The sequence below is a fragment of the Bos mutus genome, chromosome 15 (assembly GCF_027580195.1).
Source record: "Bos mutus isolate GX-2022 chromosome 15, NWIPB_WYAK_1.1, whole genome shotgun sequence".
In the NCBI taxonomy this organism is placed as follows: Eukaryota; Metazoa; Chordata; class Mammalia; order Artiodactyla; family Bovidae; genus Bos; species Bos mutus.
In genome coordinates this window covers 6,911,136-6,932,704 of record NC_091631.1, presented here as the reverse complement: position 1 = coordinate 6,932,704, position 21,569 = coordinate 6,911,136, and the positions used below count along the sequence as shown (strand labels likewise).

Here is a 21,569-nt window from a genome sequence, read left to right as displayed (position 1 = left end):
TACTATTGCCTACTTCTCCCTCCTTTCCTTTCCCCCTTTGTCTCTATAACCTCCCTCCCCTGTCTCCTCCCTCTTCCTGCTCACTCCCTTGCCTCTGGCAGCCAGTTTACTGTTCAGTTCAGTTCAGGTCAGTTCAGTGGCTCAGCCACTCAGTCCTGTCCGACTCTTTGCGACCCCATGAATCGCAGCACGCCAGGCCTCCCTGTCCATTACCAACTCCCGGAGTTTACTCAAACTCATATCCATCGAGTCAGTGATGCCATCCAGCCATCTCATCCTCTCTCGTCCCCTTTTCCTCCTGTCCCCAATCCCTCCCAGCATCAGAGTCTTTTCCAATGAGTCAACTCTTTGCATGAGGTGGCCAAAGTACTGGAGTTTCAGCTTTAGCATCATTCCTTCCAAAGAACACCCAGGGCTGATCTCCTTTAGAACGGACTGGTTGGTCTCCTTGCAGTCCAAGGGACTCTCAAGAGTCTTTTCCAACACCACAGTTCAAAAGCATCAATTCTTCGGCGCTCAGCTTTCTTCACAGTCCAACTCTCACATCCATACATGACCACTGGAAAAACCATAGCCTTGACTAGACGAACCTTTGTTGGCAAAGTAATGTCTCTGCTTTTGAATATGCCACCTAGGTTGGTCATAACTTTCCTTCCAAGGAGTAAGCGTCTTTTAATTTCATGGCTGCAGTCACCATCTGCAGTGATTTTGGAGCCCAAAAAGATAAAGTCTGACACTGTTTCCACTGTTTCCCCATTTCCCATGAAGTGATGGGACCAGATGCTATGATCTTCGTTTTCTGAATGTTGAGCTTTAAGCCAACTTTTTCACTCTCCACTTTCACTTTCATCAAGAGGCTTTTTAGTTCCTCTTCACTTTCTGCCATAAGGGTGGTGTCATCTGCATATCTGAGGTGATTTATATTTCTCCTGGCAATCTTGATTCCAGCTTGTGCTTCTCCCAGCCCAGTGTTTCTCATGATGTACTCTGCATAGAAGTTAGATAAGCAGGATGACAATATACAGCCTTGACGTACTCCTTTTCCTATTTGGAACCAGTCTGTTGTTCCATGTCCAGTTCTAACTGTTGCTTCCTGACCTGCATACAGATTTCTCAAGAGACAGGTCAGGTGGTCTGGTATCGCCATCTCTTTAAAAGAATTTTCCAGTTTATTGTGATCCACACAGTCAAAGGCTGTGGCATAGTCAATAAAGCAGAAATAGATGTTTTTCTGGAACTCTCTTGCTTTTTCCATGATACAGCAGATGTTGGCAATTTGATCTCTGGTTCCTGTGCCTTTTCTAAAACTAGCTTAAACATCTGGAAGTTCACCGTTCACGTATTGCTGAAGCCTGGCTTGGAGAATTTTGAGCATTACTTTACTAGCGTGAGACAGTGCCAAAGAATTGTGGGATCACAATAAACTGTGGAAAATTCTTCAAGAGATGGGAATACCAGACCACCTGATCTGCCTCTGAGAAATTTGTATGCAGGTCAGGAAGCAAATAGTTAGAACTGGACATGGAACAACAGACTGGTTCCAAATAGGAAAAGGAGTACGTCAAGGCTGTATATTGTCACCCTGCTTATTTAACTTATATGCAGAGTACATCATGAGAAACCCTGGGCTGGAAGAAACACAAGCTGGAATCAAGATTGCCAGGAGAAATATAAATCACCTCAGATATGCAGATGACACCACCCTTATGGCAGAAAGTGAAGAGGAACTAAAAAGCCTCTTGATGAAAGTGAAAGTGGAGAGTGAAAAAGTTGGCTTAAAGCTCAACATTCAGAAAACGAAGATCATGGCATCTGGTCCCATCATTTCATGGGAAATAGATGGGGAAACAGTGGAAACAGTGTCAGACTTTATTTTTCTGGGCTCCAAAATCACTGCAGATGGTGACTGCAGCCATGAAATTAAAAGACGCTAACTCCTTGGAAGGAAAGTTATGACCAACCTAGATAGCATATTCAAAAGCAGAGACATTACTTTGCCAACAAAGGTTCGTCCAGTCAAGGCTATGGTTTTTCCAGTGGTCATGTATGGATGTGAGAGTTGGACTGTGAAGAAGGCTGAGCACTGAAAAATTGATGCTTTTGAACTGTGGTGTTAGAGAAGACTCTTGAGAGTCCCTTGGACTGCAAGGAGATCCAACCAGACCATTCTGAAGGTAGATCAGTACTGGGTGTCCTTGGGAAGGAATGATGTTAAAGCTGAAAGTCCAGTACTTTGGCCACCTCATGCAAAGAGCTGACTCATTGGAAAAGACTCTGATGCTGGGAGGGATTGGGGGCAGGAGGAAAAAGGGAGGACAAAGGATGAGATGGCTGGATGGCATCATTGACTCGATAGACATGAGTTTGGGTGAACTCCGGGAGTTGGTGATGGACAGGGAGGCCTGGCGTGCTGCGATTCATGGGGTCGCAGAGTCGGACATGACTGAGCGACTGATCTGATCTGATCTGATTACTAGCGTGTGAGATGAGTGCAATTGTGCAGAAGTTTGAGCATTCTTTGGCATTGCCTTTCTTTGGGATTGGAATGAAAACTGACCTTTTCCAGTCCTGTGGCCACTGCTGTTTTCCAAATTTGCTGGCATATTGAGTGCCACACTTTCACAGCATCATCTTTCAGGATTTTAAATAGCTCAACTGGAATTCCATCACTTCCACTAGCTTTGTTCGTAGTGATGTTTTCTAAGGCCCACTTGACTTCACATTCCAGGATGTCTGGCTCTAGGTGAGTGATCACACCATCGTGATTATCTTGGTCGTGAACATCTTTTTTGTACAGCTCTTCTGTGTATTCCTGCCACCTCTTCTTAATATCTTCTGCTTCTGTTAGGTCCATACCATTTCTCTCCTTTATCGAGCCCATCTTTGCATGAAATGTTCCCTTGGTATCTCTAATTTTCTTGAAGAGATCTCTAGTCTTTCCCATTTTGTTGTTTTCCTCTATTTCTTTGCATTGATTGCTGAGGAAGGCTTTCTTATCTCTTCTTGCTATTCTTTGGAACTCTGCATTCAGATGCTTATATCTTTCCTTTTCTCCTTTGCTTTTCACTTCTCTTCTTTTCACAGCTATATGTAAGCCCTCCCCAGACAGCCATTTTGCTTTTTTGCATTCCTTTTCCATGGGGATGGTCTCGATCCCTGTCTCCTGTATAATGTCATGAACCTCCGTCCATAGTTCATCAAGCAGTCTATCTATCAGATCTAGGCCCTTAAATCTATTTCTCACTTCCACTATATAATTCTAAGGGATTTGATTTAGGTCATACCTGAATGGTCTAGTGGTTTTCCCTTCTTTCTTCAATTTCAGTCTGAATTTGGCTCATGAGTAGCTCATGATCTGAGCCACAGTCAGCTTCCAGTCTTGTTTTTGTTGACTGTATAGAGCTTTTCCATCTTTGGCTGCAAAGAATATAATCAGTCTGATTTCGGTGTTGACCATCTGGTGATGTCCATGTGTAGAGTCTTCTCTTGTGTTGTTGGAAGAGGGTGTTTGTTATGACCAGTGCGTTCTCTTGGAAAAATTCTATTAGCCTTTGCCCTGCTTCATTCTGTATTCCAAGGCCAAATTTGCCTGTTACTCCAGGTTTTTCTTGATTTCCTACTTTTGCATTCCAGTCCCCTATAATGAAAAGGACATCTTTTTTGGGTGTTAGTTCTAAAAGGTCTTGTAGGTCTTCATAGAACTGTTCAACTTCAGCTTCTTCAGCATTACTGGTTGGGGAATAGACTTGGATTACTGTGATATTGAATGGTTTGCCTTGGAAACGAACAGAGATCATTCTGTCATTTTTGAGATTGCATCCAAGTACTGCATTTCAGACTCTTTTGTTGACCATGATGGCTACTCCATTTCTTCTAAGGTATTCCTGCCCACAGTTGTAGATATAATGGTCATCTGATTTAAATTCACCCATTTCAGTCCATTTTAGTTTGGTGATTCCTAGAAGTCGACGTTCACTCTTGCCATCTCCTGTTTGACCACTTCCAATTTGCCTTGATTCATGGACCTAACATTCCAGGTTCCTATGCAATATTGCTCTTTACAGCATCGGACCTTGCTTCTATCACCAGTCACATCCACAGCTGGGTATTGTTTTTGCTTTGTCTCCATCCCTTCATTCTTTCTGGAGTTATTTCTCCACTGATCTCCAGTAGCATATTGGGCACCTACTGACCTGGGGGGTTCCTCTTTCAGTATCCTATCATTTTGCCTTTTCATACTGTTCATGGGGTTCTCAAGACAAGAATACTGAAGTGGTTTGCCATTCCCTTCTCCAGTGGACCACCTTCTGTCAGACCTCTCCACCATGACCCACCTGTCTTGGGTGGTCCCACAGGGCATGGCTTAGTTTCATTGAGTTAGACAAAGCTGTGGTCCTAGTGTGATTAGATTGACTAGTTTTCTATGAGTATGGTTTCAGTGTGTCTGCCCTCTGATGCCCTCTTGCAACACCTGTCGTCTTACTTGGGGTTCTCTTACCTTGAACGAGGGGAATCTCCTCACTGCCACCCCTCTTGACCTTGAATGTGGAGTAGCTGGAGTTTACTGTTAACATCTCTTATAAACCCTCAGCACTTGGCTCTTTCCAGGGCCCTGACCCCGTCTTTGTCTCATTGATTTCTCTGGGCAATTTTGATTATTTCCATTTTGCCAAGGAAGACACTCGGAGAAGGCAGTGGCACCCCACTCCAATACTCTTGCCTGGAAAATCCCATGGATGGAGGAGTCTGGTAGGCTGCAGTCCATGGGGTCGCTGAGAGTCAGACATGACTGAGCAACTTCACTTTCACTTTTCACTTTCATGCATTGGAGAAGGAAATGGCAACCCACTCCAGTGTTCTTGCCTGGAGAATCCCAGGGATGGGGGAGCCTGGTGGGCTGCCATCCATGGGGTTGCACAGAGTCGGACACGACTGAAGTGACTTAGCAGCAACAAGGAAGACACTAAGGCCTAGGGCATTGAAGTCACGTGCCTGTGGTTGCACAGTTTGTGCTTTACACTTATCAAATCCGAGCTCCAGGCCTCAGGAATCTAATTCCCTCACACTCTCACTTTCCCTCACTGCCTCTAGATACCAGCCTCACCCACCTTGTCTAGTAGAGGTCATGAGAAAGTGCCCCAAGAAGAGGGTTCAAAACAATATCCCACCCACCCTGTCACCCCCTTGACATCTCTTATAGGGTTGAGATTCTCAATGGGGACCGAAGGACATATTAGTGGAGGTGGGGTGAGTTATGACATGGTTCATTTGTCCATTTATTCCCTAGACAAATATTTATTGAGAATACGCTGTGTTGCTAGGCCAGGCTGAGACCAGGTAAGGAAAGCCAGTGTAAAATTTAAGGAGGCACTCAGTCTCAGGTACCAATCCTGCAAGTGCATGACCCTGAGAATGAGAGCTTCCTTAACATTTATTTTCTAGTGTCTTGCTTGTCTTTCACTTATTTCTGCTGGGATGTCAGACACTGTTACAAGTGCTGACCATTCAGTGGTGAGCAAAAAGGCCTGCACTCTGCCCTTGGCGAGCTTCTAATCTATTATGGGAAACAGATATCAATCAAACAATCATGTTAAAAAGAGACTGTTCTAAGGATGACAGGGGCCATGAGTAAAGGGACATAGGGCTAGAGAGGATATTATGGGGGGTGGCAGTGAGAGCTGAAGGATGGGTAGGAGTTTTCCAGGTGAAATGCAGATGGAATACAAAGCAAATTCACAGGCTCCCTGGCAAGGTGGAGCATGGGGTACAGGTGGAGGATGCCATACAGGTGTAGCCGGGGGTGGGCCGAGGGGCTAGAACAGGAGAGCTCAATGCAAAATGGTCCCCACCAGTCAGTTCCTAATAGAGTGCTAGAGTTTGCAAATGACTGATTTAAATCCAATCCAATGGAGAGAATTCAAGGCCACTCCTTCATGACATCACTCATACCCACCTGCCCAACGAGCTTTCTACAGTTGATGTGCAGAGATGGTGACCATATCCCTCCAATTTCGTCTCCGTCCATTTAACACAGAGATGTTTGTGATAGAACCTAATACTTGCCACATTTTCCCAATGAAGAAATGGGAGCACAGAGAAGTTAGAAAACCCACTGTCTTAGCTCAGGCTGTTATAACAAAATGTCATAAACTGGTGTCTTAAACAGCAAACATTTATTTCTCACAGTTCAGGAGGCTGGGAAGTCCAAGATCTAGGTGCTGGCTCATTTGGTTCCTGGTGAAGGCTCTCTTCTTGGCTTGCAGACAGTTACCTTCCCACTGCCCTTACCTGGTGCAGAGAGAGAGAAGGAGGGAGCGAGAGGAAGAGCACTCTGGTGTCTCTTCCTCTTCTTAAAGGGCACCAACCCTATTAGATTGGGGCCCCATCCATATGATCTCATTTAAACTTATCACCTCCTTACAGGCCCTCTCTCCAAATATAGGCACGTTGAAGAACATTGAGTCCTTAACACCTGCTCAGGGTCCCACAGCCAGTCACAGGGGTTTGAACACAGGCAGCAGAGAAGGCAATGGCACCCCACTCCAGTACTCTTGCCTGGAAAATCCCATGGATGGAGGAGCCTGGTAGGCTGCAGTCCATGGGGTGACTAAGAGTCGGGCACGGCTGAGCGACTTCACTTTCAGTTTCATGCATTGGAGAAGGAAATGGCAACCCACTCCAGTGTTCTTGCCTGGAGAATCCCAGGGACGGGAGCCTGCCGTCTATGGGGTCGCACAGAGTCGGACACGACTGAAGTGACTTAGCAGCAGCAGCAGCGGTGGATGCTGGGGGCCCAGACTCCTAAACTCTAGACTAACTGGCTCAGAATGTGTTGTGTGTGCATGTTGTCCATCCAGTTGAGAAGTGAGCCTCAGAGCAGGGGTATTCAGGGATCCCTTGAAATTGCATTGGGTTCACCCTGCAGTCCAGAACCCACCTGGGATTGGTGATTTCAATGATCCTTCTGGAAGAATGGGCTGAGGTTGTGGCATAGAAGTGAACCAGTCCAGACAAGACGTTTACCTTTGGGGGTCCTCCTGTTTCCAATGAACTCAGAGGAGGCCCCAGGCTCCAGTGAGGACGTCACCACGAATGGCTTGTGTGACCTTGGGCGAGTCACTTGACACACTTCCAGCCCCAGGTTCCTGCCTCGGTGACCACCGCCCCACCTCCCCCCACAACCCCTGCCACCATCACTGGCGGCTGGGGGCCATTTGGTTGGCCAGCCAAGATCCTGGCGTGAGGCCCTTCGCAGATGCGGGTCGCCACCCGATGCCGCGCAGGTGGGGAAGGGGCGGGCTTGCGGTGCGTGGCTGGCAACTTGAGAGTGTCGGCGGCGTCTCTCTGGCCGTGCCGTAGGCCGTGCAGAGTGGGCTGCGGAGGCTGGGGGTGGGGGGGACCCGCGGCGGGCCACGAGGCGCTCTCGTCCTCCCCAGACGCCCCGCCGGGCGCCCCCCAGCCCGCGTGGGGGCCGAGCCCCGCGGGAGGGGCTGGAATCCCTCCCAGGCGGGGAGTGGCGGGGGGGGCCCTCCCGAGCGCCCGCTTCCTCCCTCTCCCCGCGCGCCCCCCTCCCGGCCGCCAGCCAGCTACGTGCCCCCGGGGCCGGCAAGAAGCCACATGCCCCCGCAAGGAATGCCGGGCCCGGCGGGCGGGCGGGGGGCGGGCGCCGGGCAGGGCCGGGCCGGCCCGGGAGCGCCCCGCCGCGAAGGTTGGTGAGAGGCGGCGGAGGGCGAGCCCGCGCCCTTCCCGGTCCCCAGCGCCGCCCCTGCGCCCGGCCGGTGCGCCGCGCGGGCCAAATCGCAGCGTCTCACACTTTCCCCGCCGGACCCGTTGGTGGGACGACCCGCGAGCTCCGGGGGCGGGGGTGCCCGGGGGACCGGGGGTGGTGGGGGGAGGCTGGGGCGGGGCGGTTCGGCCGGACCCGGGCCGCCCGCGCCCCCCTCCCCGCGGCCCCCCTCCAACACGTCCCCGCCGGCTCGGAGAAGGGGGCAGGCCGGCACGTCTCCCCACACCCCTCCCCGCTGCCGGCGGCTTTGGGGCCCCGGTGGGGAGCAGGGGGCTGATTAGCAGAGGAGCAGGGGTGTGGCCAGCGGGGCCCCGGGTAGTGAGTCACACACGCTGCTCGCCCAGTCCCGGGGCCGAGCGCGCTCGCAGCCCGAGCTGAGCGCTGCCCTGACCCGAAGAGTGTCCCCGGGCTTGGCATGAGGACCCTGGGGTGCCAAGGGAGGGGCTGAAGCCCAGCGCGGTGGTGGAGGAGGGCGGTAAGCTGCGGGCTAGGGAGACTCCCCTAGAGAGAGCTGGGTGGGGCTTGGAGTCAGGGCCGCCCACGCGGGGACCCCCCCACCCCCTCAAACCAGGCCCCGCCTGTACCTGCTCTGAGCTGGCAAAGCGTGCCTGGCTGCATTCCCTGGCAGCCCTGGGTGAGGGGCTCTGCAGCCAGGCGCTCAGGGCCCATTTCATCTGCCTGCCCCGCTTTGGCCCCCACTGGACTTGAGCGGATCCCCCCTGTTTCCCCACGCTGCAAAGTTTTGTGCGGAGGCTCCTATGGGTCCCTCATACCCTTTGCCCTCTGGGCTTGGGGTCCAGGCTGTGCTTCGAAGCCCTGCCTCCTGGCCTGAGCTCCTCCCGGCCCCTGACCCCATGGGGCTGGTGGCTCCAGTCGTCCCCAGGACCAGCCCGGGGTAGAAATGGCATTTCCTCTTGGCCCGGCTACAGCTGTTTTTGTTGTCTGTGTTCTCAAGCGCTTCCTCTAGGGATGGCAGGGAGGGTAACCAGACTCCATGGGACCCCCCGCTTGCCCTCTCGCCACTCACCCCTCTTCCCCTGTCTCTTTGATCCTCTTCCTGCGCTCGTCCTGCCTTCGCGCCCCCAGGACAGAATGACTGAGAACATGAAGGAGTGCTTGGCACAGACCAAGGCGGCGGTGGGGGAGATGGTGACAGTGGTGAAGACGGAGGTCTGCTCTCCGCTCCGGGACCAGGAGTGTGGCCAGCCCTGGTGAGGCCCCAGTGTGGGGACAGGCGAGGGAGGAGGGGGGCATCGCCCGGCTGGGTTGATTGGAGACCCTGGGAAGAGAGCTCTCTCTTGCCTTCCTCTGGGCAACTCCTAGGACCAGGGGTGGGCACGGGCTCTAGAAAAACCCAAGCAGTGACCCAAGAAGGCCTGAACCCAGGTCTCAGGACCCCTGTCTTTCTACTATCTGCTGCATCAGACGAGCAGGCTGCCTGGGGTTCCTCTACCTGCCCCATCCTTGTGGCCTTTGGGCCAAGTTCTTGGCTTCTCTGCCCACCAGCCTCTCACTCTGATGGCTTTGTGCTTTCTCTACTGGCCCCTGTCCTGGCCAGCTCTAGGAGATCAGACCCCTCGGTCATGGAAGTGGAGCCCAGGAAACTGAAGGGAAAACGTGACCTCATCATGCCCAAAAGCTTCCAGCAAGTGGACTTCTGGTGTAAGTGGAGCTTGGGGCTATTCCTGACCACGCTGACCATCGCCCCCACCCCCACCCCATCTCTGCTTAGGGGATTTGCAGAGGCAACTCTGACGATAGGCACTCACCTATTGTGTACATAAGACACAGGTCCTTGCCTCAGTGAATCCTCACCCTTACCGCTGAGCTGTCTATTATTTGGTCCCATTCTCCAGGGGAGGACACTGGTAGGTTTGGTGAGGGTTAAGGATCTCCTGGCTCAGCTCCCCCGGCTCACAGATGCACACCCATCTGACTCCAGTCATGGGCTTTCTTCTGTTGTTTCAAATTTGAAACAAAGGGGGCTAGTGGCTTCCTTGGCATTGACAGGTGTGCCCCTTGAGTCGCCAGGGAGGCGGGTGGGGTATGGCTACTGAAGATGCAGGGGCCTGTGGCTCTGGGGGTGGAGCCAGGGCTGGGACTCGTGAGTCTCACGCTGTGTGCTTGCCACTGGTCTACACTGTGCTCAGGGTGGGTTTCTCATCAGCCCCTCAGCCACCTCATGGGGCTCTCTCCCTCTGCAACAACTGAAGCGCTCTTTCCTCTTTCCATCCCTGCAGTCTGTGAGTCCTGCCAGGAGTACTTTGTGGATGAGTGCCCAAACCACGGTCCCCCAGTGTTTGTGTCTGACACGCCGGTGCCCGTGGGCATCCCAGACCGGGCCGCCCTCACCATCCCCCAGGGCATGGAGGTGGTCAAGGAAGCCAGTGGGGAGAATGATGTGCGTTGCATAAATGAGGTCATCCCCAAGGGCCGCATCTTCGGCCCCTATGAGGGGCAGATCTCCACCCAGGACAAATCAGCTGGCTTCTTCTCGTGGCTGGTGAGTGTCTCCTGGGCTGTGCCTCGGTAAAGGGTGCCGCGAACATGGAAGGAAACCAGCAGGGGGAGCCATATGCTGGCCCAGCCTGGTCCCAGAGCTTTTCTGCCATCACTGCTGGACAAGTGGATGATGGATCTTGCTGTCCCTTTGCCCCTGTGACCCTTGGTGGCTGAGGGCCATTCGGAGGAGCCGCCTCTGTCAGTAGTCTGCAGAATCGTCAGTGGAGCGATTTCTCCCTGAATCCTCCGGTGTGTTTCTGGAGGACCATTGTATGACATTTACAAAGGGTTTCCCCAAGCCCTCCTCTGGAGTGGATGACCTGGGGCTGGGGGCTGTGGGGATGCAGAGCATGACATTCAGCTAAAAAAGCAGTAAAATCCAGAGCTGGAGGTAAAGCCTCCAACAAGACAGGCACAGTCTCTGCCCTCAGTGAGTGGACCGTCTGGTGGGGGGAGCGGGCAGTGAACAAATACATTCACATATGACACTTGCGGCTTAAGAGAGAATACAAGATGTTCTAGGGAGACAGCAGCGTTCACAGTGCTCTGGAATTTGGGGCCTGGAGCCCGCGTTCATTATGTCAGCCAGGTTTGCTAGTTACTATCTAATGTGACCTTGGACCAGTCATTGAACCTCTCTGCGACAGGATAATCGTAACTGATGGTGAAGATGAAATGCGTCGACGCTGCAAAGTTCTTAGAATCGTGCTCGCCTCTAGCAAGCGTGCAGTGAATATCAGCTATTGCTGTTATTGTTCTTGGCCTACTTAAGGGGTTTGGGCAAGAGTTCCTTTGATCTGAGACTTAAAGAATGAGTAGCAGTTAGTCACAGGGGGATGAAAAATTGCTCCCTGTAGACAGAAGAGCTGAGAGAGAGGGACCCCAGGAAGTCTGGTAGGACAGCAGCAGTGAGCCTGAGAGGCAGAGAGGCAAGAATCAGCCGGGGAGGGAGCTGGGGCCAGATCACGCTGCGTTCCATAGACCGTGAAAGTACGCCCTTCATCCTGCGGGCCAGGTAAGCCATCGGAACATTTCAGACAGAAGTGTGACCTGGAAGGTTGCAGAATGGAGAAGTGGGATTCTGGGTCAAAGGCTGGAGTGGAGATTCACATAAGGAAAGATAGCAGCTTAAATTCAGGTGCTAGAGGTGGGGACATTTGAGAGACATTTAAAGAGGAAAATTCCTAAGATTTGTTGATGGACAGGATGTAAAGATGAAGAAGAGGGATTTTCAGATTTGAAAAGGAATTTCAGGCATCAAACTTGGACAGAGATGAGGGGGACATGGGACAAGTAGGAAAATCATTCCTTAACCATTTATGAGGGTCTCCTGTGTTCCAAGTACTGGGCTGACTCTGGGGACACAATGGTGGACCAGATCAGACATGAGTGCTGCCCTCATAGAGTTTACCGTGGGAAGATGAACTAAAGAATAAGATAAGTAAATGTAAAATGATGACTCTGAAAGGTAATGAAGAGACAGGGAGGCTAGGAGAAAAGTGATCAACAAAGGGATTTGATGTGGCCAGAAGTCAGGTAAGGCTTCCTAATAGCTGAGCTGTGATTGAAGGAAGAGAATTCCTACCGAGTGACGATCATGAGGACTGTCAGGATGGACGGGGCAGTATGAGCAACAGTCCTGTGGCAAGAGAGACCGTGGCGTGTGTGCCCACCTGGAAGGCCACTGCGCTTGGAGTGCCGAAAACCCAGGGATCTGGAAGAGACAGACGTGGCCATGTAGGTCCCAGCAGGCCAGACTGGGACTTCTGTTCTCCATTTTAAGAACAATGAGGGACTTTCATTTATGTTTTAAAAAGGTGAGTCTGACTGCAGGCTGCAGAACTGATGGGGTAGGGGCATTGGTCAAGAATGGACATCCAGGGGGCTTCCCTGGTGGTCCAGTGGTTAAGATTCTGCCTTCCAGTGCAGGGGGGCCTGAGTTCAATCCCTGGTCAGGGAATTAAGATGCCACATATTGAGCATTGTGGCCAATAAATAGATAAAAGAATGAGCATCTGCACCCCAGTCAGAGGGATGTGGTCATTCTCTAAGTCAGCGATGGTGGAGGCTTGGGCTTGGGTGGGCAGAGACATAGAGACAAGTGAACTGCTTTGTGGATATTTCCAAGGTGAGGGAGATCTGACTTGGAAAGAGACTGGCCTAAGTAAGGGAGAGGGAAGTATCAAGAACAACTCCTGCGGTGTTCTTCTGCCTCCAGGTCAGGAATGGTGTCTTTCTGTGAGAAATGGAGAACACCAGAAGGAGACTGGGTTGAGGGGAAGATCCTGATTTTGGTTTTGGGGGCTTGTTGAGCTTGGAGTGATGTCAAGATATCCAAGTGGTGATACCAACTAGGAAGTTAGATTATGGGTTGGGATCTTGGAAAGGAGATCTAGAAATGTCACTTCCTGAGTCACCTGTGCCTAAGTGGTCAGTGGGGCCAGAGGGCTGGAGGGCAGCACCCAGGGAGAACGGGCTGAGTGGGAGGTGGAGAAGCCTACGGGCTAAGCTTTGAGGAACTTCAACAGTGAACGGTCCAGAAGGGGAGCTTGATCTGCACGGGAGACACAGCAAGAGCTGCCTGAGAGGTGGGATGGCCGGAATGTCCAGCAGTGTCCAACTGGGCTGAGAAGCCAAGTGAGGAAAGGGCTCAAAAGTACCCACTGGACTTAGTGCCGGGGAAGTCACTGGTGATTTTAGCAAGAGCTGATACTATAAGACCACGGTTGCCAACCTGGGGCAATTTATACCTCCTCACCCCTTTCTGGGATATTTGTAAATATCTGGAGACATTTTTTGGCCATCACAACTTGGGATCTAGAAGGAAGAGGCCAGCAAAAGTGAAAGTCACTCAGTTGTGTCCGACTCTTTGCAACCCCATGGATTGTAGCCCACCAGGCTCCTCTGTTCATGGGATTCTCCAGACAAGAATACTAAAGTGGATTGCCATTTCCTTCTCCAAGGGATCTTCCCGACCCAGGGATCGAACCTGGGTCTCCTGCATTGCAGGCAGATTCTTTACTGTCTGAGCTACCAGGGAAGCCGGGGATGTTGCTAAACCTTTGATAATACACAGGGCAGCCTCCTACAACAAAGAGTGGTGTGGCCTCGCTTGTCAATAGATGGGAGTTGAGAAATCCTGAAGAAGAGTAATGAAATAAGAACCTCATTAGAATGGAGGTGACTGGTTTAGTCACCTTTCAGAAGTTTGATGAGAAGTAAGAAGTGGAGGAGAGACATAGGAAGGGTGATGGCTAAGGGAAGACTGGGGTTAAGGAGGTTTTTGTATTTTTTAAAGTGGGGTGCCCTTTATTCAGACACATGCATCTGAGTTGGCTTCTAAGTCTCAGACACAGGTTAACTTTACTTAGGTTTCCTTGGTTATATTTTAAGTTAATTATTTTTGACTGTGTTGTTCACTGGGTGAATGAATGAACCACATTCACTGCTGCATGTGGGCTTTCTCTAGTTGGGGCGAGCGAGGGCTATTCTCTAGTTGCGATGCACAGGCTTCTCATGACGGTGGCTTGTGGGACACAGGCTCTAGGTGCGTTGGCTTCGTGGTTGTGGTGCACGGGCTTAGTTGCTAGTGACGTGTGGGATCTTCCTGGGCCAGGGATCAAACCCATGTTCCCTGCATTGGTAGATGGATTCTTATCCATTGGATCACCATGGAAGTCCCTAAGGGAGTTTGTTAATGAGACTTTAACTTCCTTAAAAAACCCAGTGGAGGAAGTCTGTCTGAATATACAGTAGAAATAGGCATGATGGGTAAGCTTTTATGTTGCCTGAGAGGGTTCACATGGAGACATTTGATGTGGAGAGGTGGTAGGTCAATGTTTTTTCTGTCCCTTGAGGACTGTCTTAGAGATTTGGAGCTGATGAAGGGAGTTAGCTATAGTTGATCAAATGATGATTCTCCAAAGATGGCCAGGTTCTTCCCCTGGACCCTGTGAATGTGTTATCTTATATGGTAAAAGGGACTGCGCATGTGATCAAGTTAAGGATTTTGAGATGGAGAAATTGTCTTGGGTTACATGGGTGGTACCAGTGCAGTTACAAGCGTCTTTATAAGAGGAGGGCAGGAGAGGCAGCGTCAGAAAGAAGACACTGGAAGATGCTGTCCTGCTGGCCATGAAGATAGGGAAGGAGCCAGGAGCCAAGGCACGCAGGCGCCTCCAGAAACTAGGAAAGGCCAGGAAACAGATTCTTCCCTCATGCCTTTTGAAAAACACTCAGCCCTGCCAACACCTGATTTTAGGATTCCTTACTTCCAGAAAAGCAAAACACATTTGATTGTTTTAGCCATTGTGTTTGTGGCCATTTGTTATAGCAGTCAGTTCAGTTCAGTTCAGTCACTCAGTCGTGTCCGACTCTTTGCGACCCCATGAATTGCAGCACGCCAGGCCTCCATGTCCATCACCAACTCCTGGAGTTCACCCAGACTCACGTCCACTGAGTCAGTGATGCCATCCAGCCATCTCATCCTCTGTCGTCCCCTTCTCCTGCCCCCAATCCCTCCCAGCATCAGAGTCTTTTCCAATGAGTCAACTCTTTGCATGAGGTGGCCAAAGTACTGGAGTTTCAGCTTTAGCATCATTCCTTCCAAAGAACACCCAGGGCTGATCTCCTTTAGAACAGACTGGTTGGATCTCCTTGCAGTCCAAGGGACTCTCAAGAGTCTTCTCCAACATCACAGTTCAAAAGCATCAATTCTTCGGCACTCAGCTTTCTTCACAGTCCAACTTTCATATCCATACATGACCACAGGAAAAACCATAGCCTTGACTAGACGGACCTTTGTTGGCAAAGTAATGTCTCTGCTTTTGAATATGCTATCTAGGTTGGTCATAGCTTTCCTTCCAAGGAGTAAGCATCTTTTAATTTCATGACTGCAATCACCATCTGCAGTGATTTTGGAGACCCAAAAAATAAAGTCTGACACTGTTTCCACTGTTTCCCCATCTATTTCCCATGAAGTGATGGGACCAGATGCCATAATCTTCGTTTTCTGAATGTTGAGCTTTAAGCCAACTTTTTCACTCTGCTCTTTCATTTTCATCAAGAGGCTCTTTAGTTCCTCTTCACTTTCTGCCATGAGGCTGGTGTCATCTGCGTAGCTGAGGTGACTGATATTTCTTCCATTGTAGCAGTAGTGGGACTCTAATCCAGTGAACTTATGTGTTTGGGAGGGGATGGCTGCTAAAGTATGTGGAGAGGTGGAGAGAGGTATCTTGAGACAGAGGAGAAAGTGAGTTCAGGCTGGGGTTGGGGGAGAGGTGGAGGTGCCCAGGAGATGCCCAGATGGAGCTGTCCCAAGGCACATTGGTGTGTGTGGGTCTGCAGCCTAGGGGGGAAAGCCAAGCATATAAACTTATGCAGCCGAAGCCCTGGAAAGGGATGGGCAGAGGGCGAGAAGCTTGAGGCTCGAGAGCCCATTGGCTCTCGGGGCACACAGGTCCTGGTATTCTTGGCAGGGACGGTTGCTGCCACCTTGCTGTGGATTGAGGTGTGAGTAGGAGGAGAGGAGGGGAAGCCAGCAAGGATGATCAGCTTGTTTTCAAAGTCTGGCTGCTCATTGATCAATTATTATATGCCAGGTGTTTACCTCATTCTTCCTCAAGATGGTCCCGCAGGTGGAGGTGGCTGCCCTTCAGATGGAGGGTGCTGGGACTGAAGAGGTTCAGTAAGCGACCCCCAGCTCCTGTAGATAGTACCTGGCAGACCTTGGGTTCCTTCAAAGATAGGATGTGTGATGCCTGGGGCTTTAAGGAGTTCCTTCGTGGGAAGACATGTGTGGTTGTGTGATTAAATTCAATTATTCAATTCAGCCTCATAGAGCAACTCCCATGTACTAGGTACTGCACAGGAAGCTCTAGAGGTAACAGAAATGCACGAAGTTTGCTCTCTGCTCTTACAGAGTCTGTGGTCCCGCCATGGGCAGCAGGGGCCAAGGGAGATGAGGCGGGAGGCCTGTTCCCAGCCCAGGGCGTTGCTGGTAGTCGTGGTGTGCAGTAGACAGGAGGGGCGGGGAGAAGAGGAGTCGGTTTTGGCTGGGCAGATTGGGGATGGGTTTTGAAGGATGGGTAGGAGTTCAGTAGAGGAGGCCGATGCCTTCTCAGCCTGTGGGAAAGTCTCAGGGGAGAAAATCTCATACCCAGGGAAGGGCTAGGGGAGATCCCTTTCTTTCCCACCAGAGTCTACTCCTGGGACGTCCCAGCCAGGCAAGCTTGGGATCTCTAAAGCAGGCATCTTCCCCAGGTTCATGGCCTGGCATGGGTCTTGGGTCTAAAGAAAAGGGAGAATAGCAAGGTCTGGAGTTTGCAGCCTGGTCCTAGACCAGCTCTTCCTGTCAAGGGTGGGCGTGGCCCTCAGTTAGGGGCGTGGCCAGAGGCAGCTATGTTGCTTCCTTGGAGGTTCCTCCCAAGGGCCTCTGAGCTGTGCCACCGGCATGGGTGTAGGGACGGTGTGGCTGGAGGTCACCATACCACATGGAGACTTTGACTTTTGTGATCCAGGGACACGAGAGGTGTTGAAGGCCTGGAGAGAACAGAAGTACAAAATGGCTTGAGCAGTGCCTGTGTGGGTGGGTGTGTGTGTTCTCAACTGGGGCCTCAGCTGGGGCAAAGCAGGAATGAGGAACAGCTTGCTCAAACGATGGGTTGGCTCAGTGGTGTGAGAAAGGACAAATGGCCTGAACCATGGCCCCAATTTTGGACCAGGATCTAGAAGCCCCACTTCCTGAGTAAACTGCATTCACGTGTCAGATCCTGTCCCAAAGCCATACTTGATCTTGTCTGTTCTTGACCTTCTGCCTGCCTTCCAAAGCCCTGGCCTCCATCCAACACAACACATTTCCTCCCATAACTCAGTATGTAGAGTCTCAGTGGAAGCAATGGTGGTGCTCTAAGGATAACCATAGCCGTTTATGTTTATTGAGGGCCCACTATGTATCTGGCTCTGTGCTCGACACTTCACATCATGATCCTATTTGATCCTAGCGATGCCCTTGTGAAGCAGGTATTAGTCTAACCATTACTCTGCTGAGAAGCCTGAGGCCTGGAGAGGAGAAGTCATTCTGCACACAGCTGAACAGCTACTGAGTAACTGAGCTGAGAGTCGAACCTGAGCAGTCTGACTCTAGAACCCACTCTCTCATTCAGCCTCCTGGTCCTCTCCTCCTCCCATACTTGTCTGGCCTATTCCTGCCTCCTGGCCTCGGTTGACTTTCTTCCTCTCATCCTTCCAGCCCAGTACAAGGTTCCTTTCCATCTCACCTCAGCGTGGAGGCAAGCTGGTCCCATTGGCTACAGTGTGATGGAGGTGTGGGGCCTAGATTGAGATGAACCAAATGGCCATCTCCACTTTCTATCTCTCCTTCAAGGCCTGACCTCCTCGGGGGGAGTTTTATTTATTATTTTCGGCTGCACTGGGTCTTCGTTGCTGCTCCAGGCCTCTGTAGTTGCCGGGAGCAGGAGCCACTCTTGGTTGCAGCGTGCGGGCTTATTGTGGTGGCTTATTGTGTAGCACGGACTCTAGGTGCCCAGGCTTCAGTAGTTACAGCGCACAGGCTCAGTAGTTTCAGCGTGTGGGCTCCTGGGCATGCTGGCATCAGTAGCTGTAGTACATAGGCTCAGTAGTCGTGGCACATGGGCCCAGGTGCTGTGCAGTATGTGGAATCCTCCCGTACTAGGGATCAAACCTATGTCCTCTGCACGGGGGTGGGCTCCCATCCACTGCACCACCAGGAAGTCCCTAGGAAGGAGTTTTGCCTTCACTTCTGGATGTTTGGAAAAGAAATGCCCCTTCCTCTACTTTCTCATCTCCCTGGAAATATACAGACTCCATAAATCATTGCCAGGCTTGCCAGGCTGCCCTCAGACACTACAGGCCGGAGACGATGCTGCAGGCATGAGGTGCCTGGGGAGTACCAGGCAGTCATGTGGTTTCGGAAAGAGGCAGAAGAAAGAGGAGTCCAGCACAGGGTTTCTATTTAAATGTTTCACTGAGGCCCAGTCTGGTTCCAGAAGGGATTTAGGGCAGCCTAGCAGGATCTATAAAATATAACACGATAGCATATTAAAACTGGGAGAGAGAGAAGAAAGAAAAACAAGGGTGGAGATCCTAAATGGAGCCAGGAATGAGGCTAAAAATGCATACCATGATGACCTGTGTGTGCACTTTTAGCTATAGAGGTTCCAAATTTGGCGGCCACTGGGAAGAGGCAAGCTGACTCGGCTACCAGTGCTTTCTGGCCATAGCGTAAGAAGTTGCAGGTAGCTCCCGAGGAGGCCTGCTTCTCCGGGTGGATCCTGGGCGGGAGGCTTCCCAGGGCCCCTTTTAAAGAGGACACCGTGCGGTGGGATCGCTCCCCTACTGTCAGCTGGTCTCTCCGCCTGCCAGATTCCTACTGTTCTAGGGAGAAGCAGACGTGAAATGTGACTTCGGGGTTTTCCATTTCAGCTTCCATCATAAAGTGGAGATTTATTTTAAAACTTAAAAGATTGGGTGTGCAAAGGCTTGTGACACGCCCTCCAGAACAGAATCTGAAAACCCCCGGGTTGATGGGAGAGATGAAGTGTGAGCAGATGGTTGCAACAGCGCAAGACGTCAGGGGAGGCAGGCAGGTCTGACCGGGCTTGGGGGTGGGCAGGGCTCAGAGAAGGGAAGAGAAGAGTAACGGGCTGGTCCAGGAACGGAAGAATGCACATTTGAAGCAGGTCGGGCTTCTGGGTGTGTTTGAGAATCTGAGCAACTGAGTTTCATGCTTATTTACTCTTTATTCTGAAATTTCAAGCTCTGCAAAAGCATAAGAATTGTATGATCAGGAGCCACACACCCTGCATCTAGCCCCGCCTGTTGCTAACATTTTATAACAATTGCTTCAGTCTCTCTCTATATGTCCTGACTTCCCTGGTGGCTCAGATGGTAAAGAATCTGCCTGCAGTGCAGGAGACCCAGGTTCGATCCCTGGGTCGGGAAGCTCCCCTGGAGAAGGGAATGGCAACCCACTCCAGTATTCTTGCCTGGACAGAGGAGCCTGGTGGGCTACAGTCTATGGGACTGCAAAGAGTCAGACACAACTGAATGACTAAGCACCACACAGCACAGCATAGCTACCTCCAGGCGCACACACACACACACACACACATTCTTTTTTTTTTTTCCTGAACTATTTGAGACCTAGTTCCAGGTATCAGGCTTCGTGGCCATGCAGCGTCTGTCACCATTATCCAGCTCTGCAGTTGTACTGTGAAAGCATTCACAGACAGTACATGAATGAGCAAGTGTCGCTGGGTTCCAATAAAACTTTATTTATAAACACTGATGTGAATTCTGTATAATTTCAAATGAAATTTGAATTTATATAAGTTCTAAAAATCATACAAATGAAATTATATGGAAAAGGTTTCAGTTATGAAAAACAAGCAGAACCATGCTTAACTCACAGGCTGTGAAAACAGATGAGGGGTTGGATTTGACCTGCCAGCGGTAGTTTGTTGATCCCTGTCCTATGTAATCAGAGTATAGTTATTATACTCAGGATACAGTACTGTCTCAACTATAGTCCTTATTCAGATTTTCCCAATTGCCCTGAGTGGTGGCCCGGATAGTCTTTCCGCCATTCAGGACCCACTCAAGCATCACACATCGCATTTGGTTGTCACGTCTCACTAGTCTGCTTTATTCTGAAACAGCTGCCCAGATTGTGTTTCTCGTTCACAGTATTGCTACTTTGGAAGAGTTCAGGACAGTTCTTTGCAGACCCTTCCACAGTTTAGATTTGCCCGATTGTTTCCTCCCGATCGATTCAGGTTATAGATTTTTGGCACTGGGTATGTTGTGTCTCTCACTGCAGTTAGCGAGAGCCTGTGATGTCCGTTTGTCTTCCCTTTAACTCAGTGCTTTCAGCAACTATTGGTGATTCTTGCCTATATCAATTATTTTTCATGGCTTGAAAGGATTTTTAATCATTCCTTCTACACTTACGACTGAATATTCTTCTGTTTCGAAGAAGTGCTCAACTTTCTCCCCCACCCCATCCCTTAAGGTTATTTTTACTACCAGTATGGACTCACGGATGTTTTTTTCCTTCATTGTGCTATGGTCCATTCCTCTCATTATGCGTTTTGAGCTTTAAATTGCCCTAGAGTTGGCCAGCAAAAACCCATTCAGACTGGCTTCTTGTCCTTTTACTGTTTCCTTACTTTCTCATGCAAAGTTTTGTGTTTTTTTTTTTTTTTTTGCCCCAACACAGGGCATGCAGGATCTTTAGTTCCCTGACCAGGAATTGAACTTTGCCCCCTGCAGCGGAAGCACAGCATTGTAACCATTGGACTGCCAGGAAAGTCCCAAAGAAGATGTTCTAGTCATCTCTCTTAGGAGCTCAAACGTGATTTAGTGAGAAATAGTCTCTAGAAACCAAATCTCTGGCACTAGATGTGCACATTGCTCCTGGGGTGTCCTTGCTTCTAAGCCTGAACTAGGTTTTGAGGGGTGAGTTAAAGTGAGTGGCCAGTAGAGTCAGGAACCGAGGGAACACGGAGTCACAAGCAGTGGGGATAGCATGTACAAGGGTCCAAGGGCACGTGTATAATGTTGAGGTGGGGATGGTAATAGGGCACAGGGTGCCCTGTAATAGGGTGATAGAGGTACAAGGTGTGCTGAGATGGAAAAGTGAAGATGATGCTGGAAAACAGTTGCTTTGCTCACGTTCTAAGATGTTATGGATCTTAGAACACTGTTGAATGACAGTGTCAGCTTTTCTAGGAATGAAAATATGGGCCTCAACCCTAAGGCTCCTCTTAATGTCAGAAGCATTAAATGGCATGACTTGTATAACTTTTGTAAATGCTGGTAGTTTTGTTATTAAATCATGAACCAAACCAAAAATATCCCCACTCTCCACAAAAATACTCTAGTTAACTAGTTTTGGCTGGAACTGTCTCTAATTCTTAAAATCTACTATATGGAACAAAAATAAAACATGAAAAACTATTCTGAATTTTCAATATAAACCAACTGCTAACTTGACCTTCAACTTTCCTTGCCTCCTCAGCACTTCTACTGCAATTGTTTCTCACTTGGGTTATATTGGAGGCTTCCCTGGTGGCTCAGACGGTAAAGCGTCTGCCTGCAATGCGGGAGACCCGGGTTCGATTCCTGGGTGGGGAAGATCCCTTGGAGGAGGAAATGGCAATCCACTCCAGCACTCTTGCCTGGAGAATCCCAGGGACGGGGGAGCCTGGTGGGCTGCCGTCTATGGGGTCGCACAGAGTCG

The 21,569-nt window shown here is 50.4% G+C and overlaps 1 protein-coding gene across 6 annotated transcripts in view; it reads left to right on the top strand.

Annotated features, from left to right (window-relative positions):
• PRDM11 (PR/SET domain 11) overlaps window positions 1-21,569 on the top strand; it is a 95,617-nt gene that overhangs the window by 31,232 nt on the left and 42,816 nt on the right. For 5 of the 6 annotated variants that reach the window (XM_070383504.1, XM_070383506.1, XM_070383502.1 and 2 more), the window contains exons 2-4: window positions 8,873-8,997; window positions 9,345-9,448; window positions 10,027-10,289. In XM_070383504.1, coding sequence (XP_070239605.1) covers window positions 8,879-8,997; window positions 9,345-9,448; window positions 10,027-10,289 — 486 coding nt within the window. In that variant the 5' untranslated portion in view covers window positions 8,873-8,878. Of the gene's footprint in view, window positions 1-8,031; window positions 8,262-8,872; window positions 8,998-9,344; window positions 9,449-10,026; window positions 10,290-21,569 lie in introns of those variants that run through there. The other variant, XM_070383503.1, reaches the window with a different exon arrangement.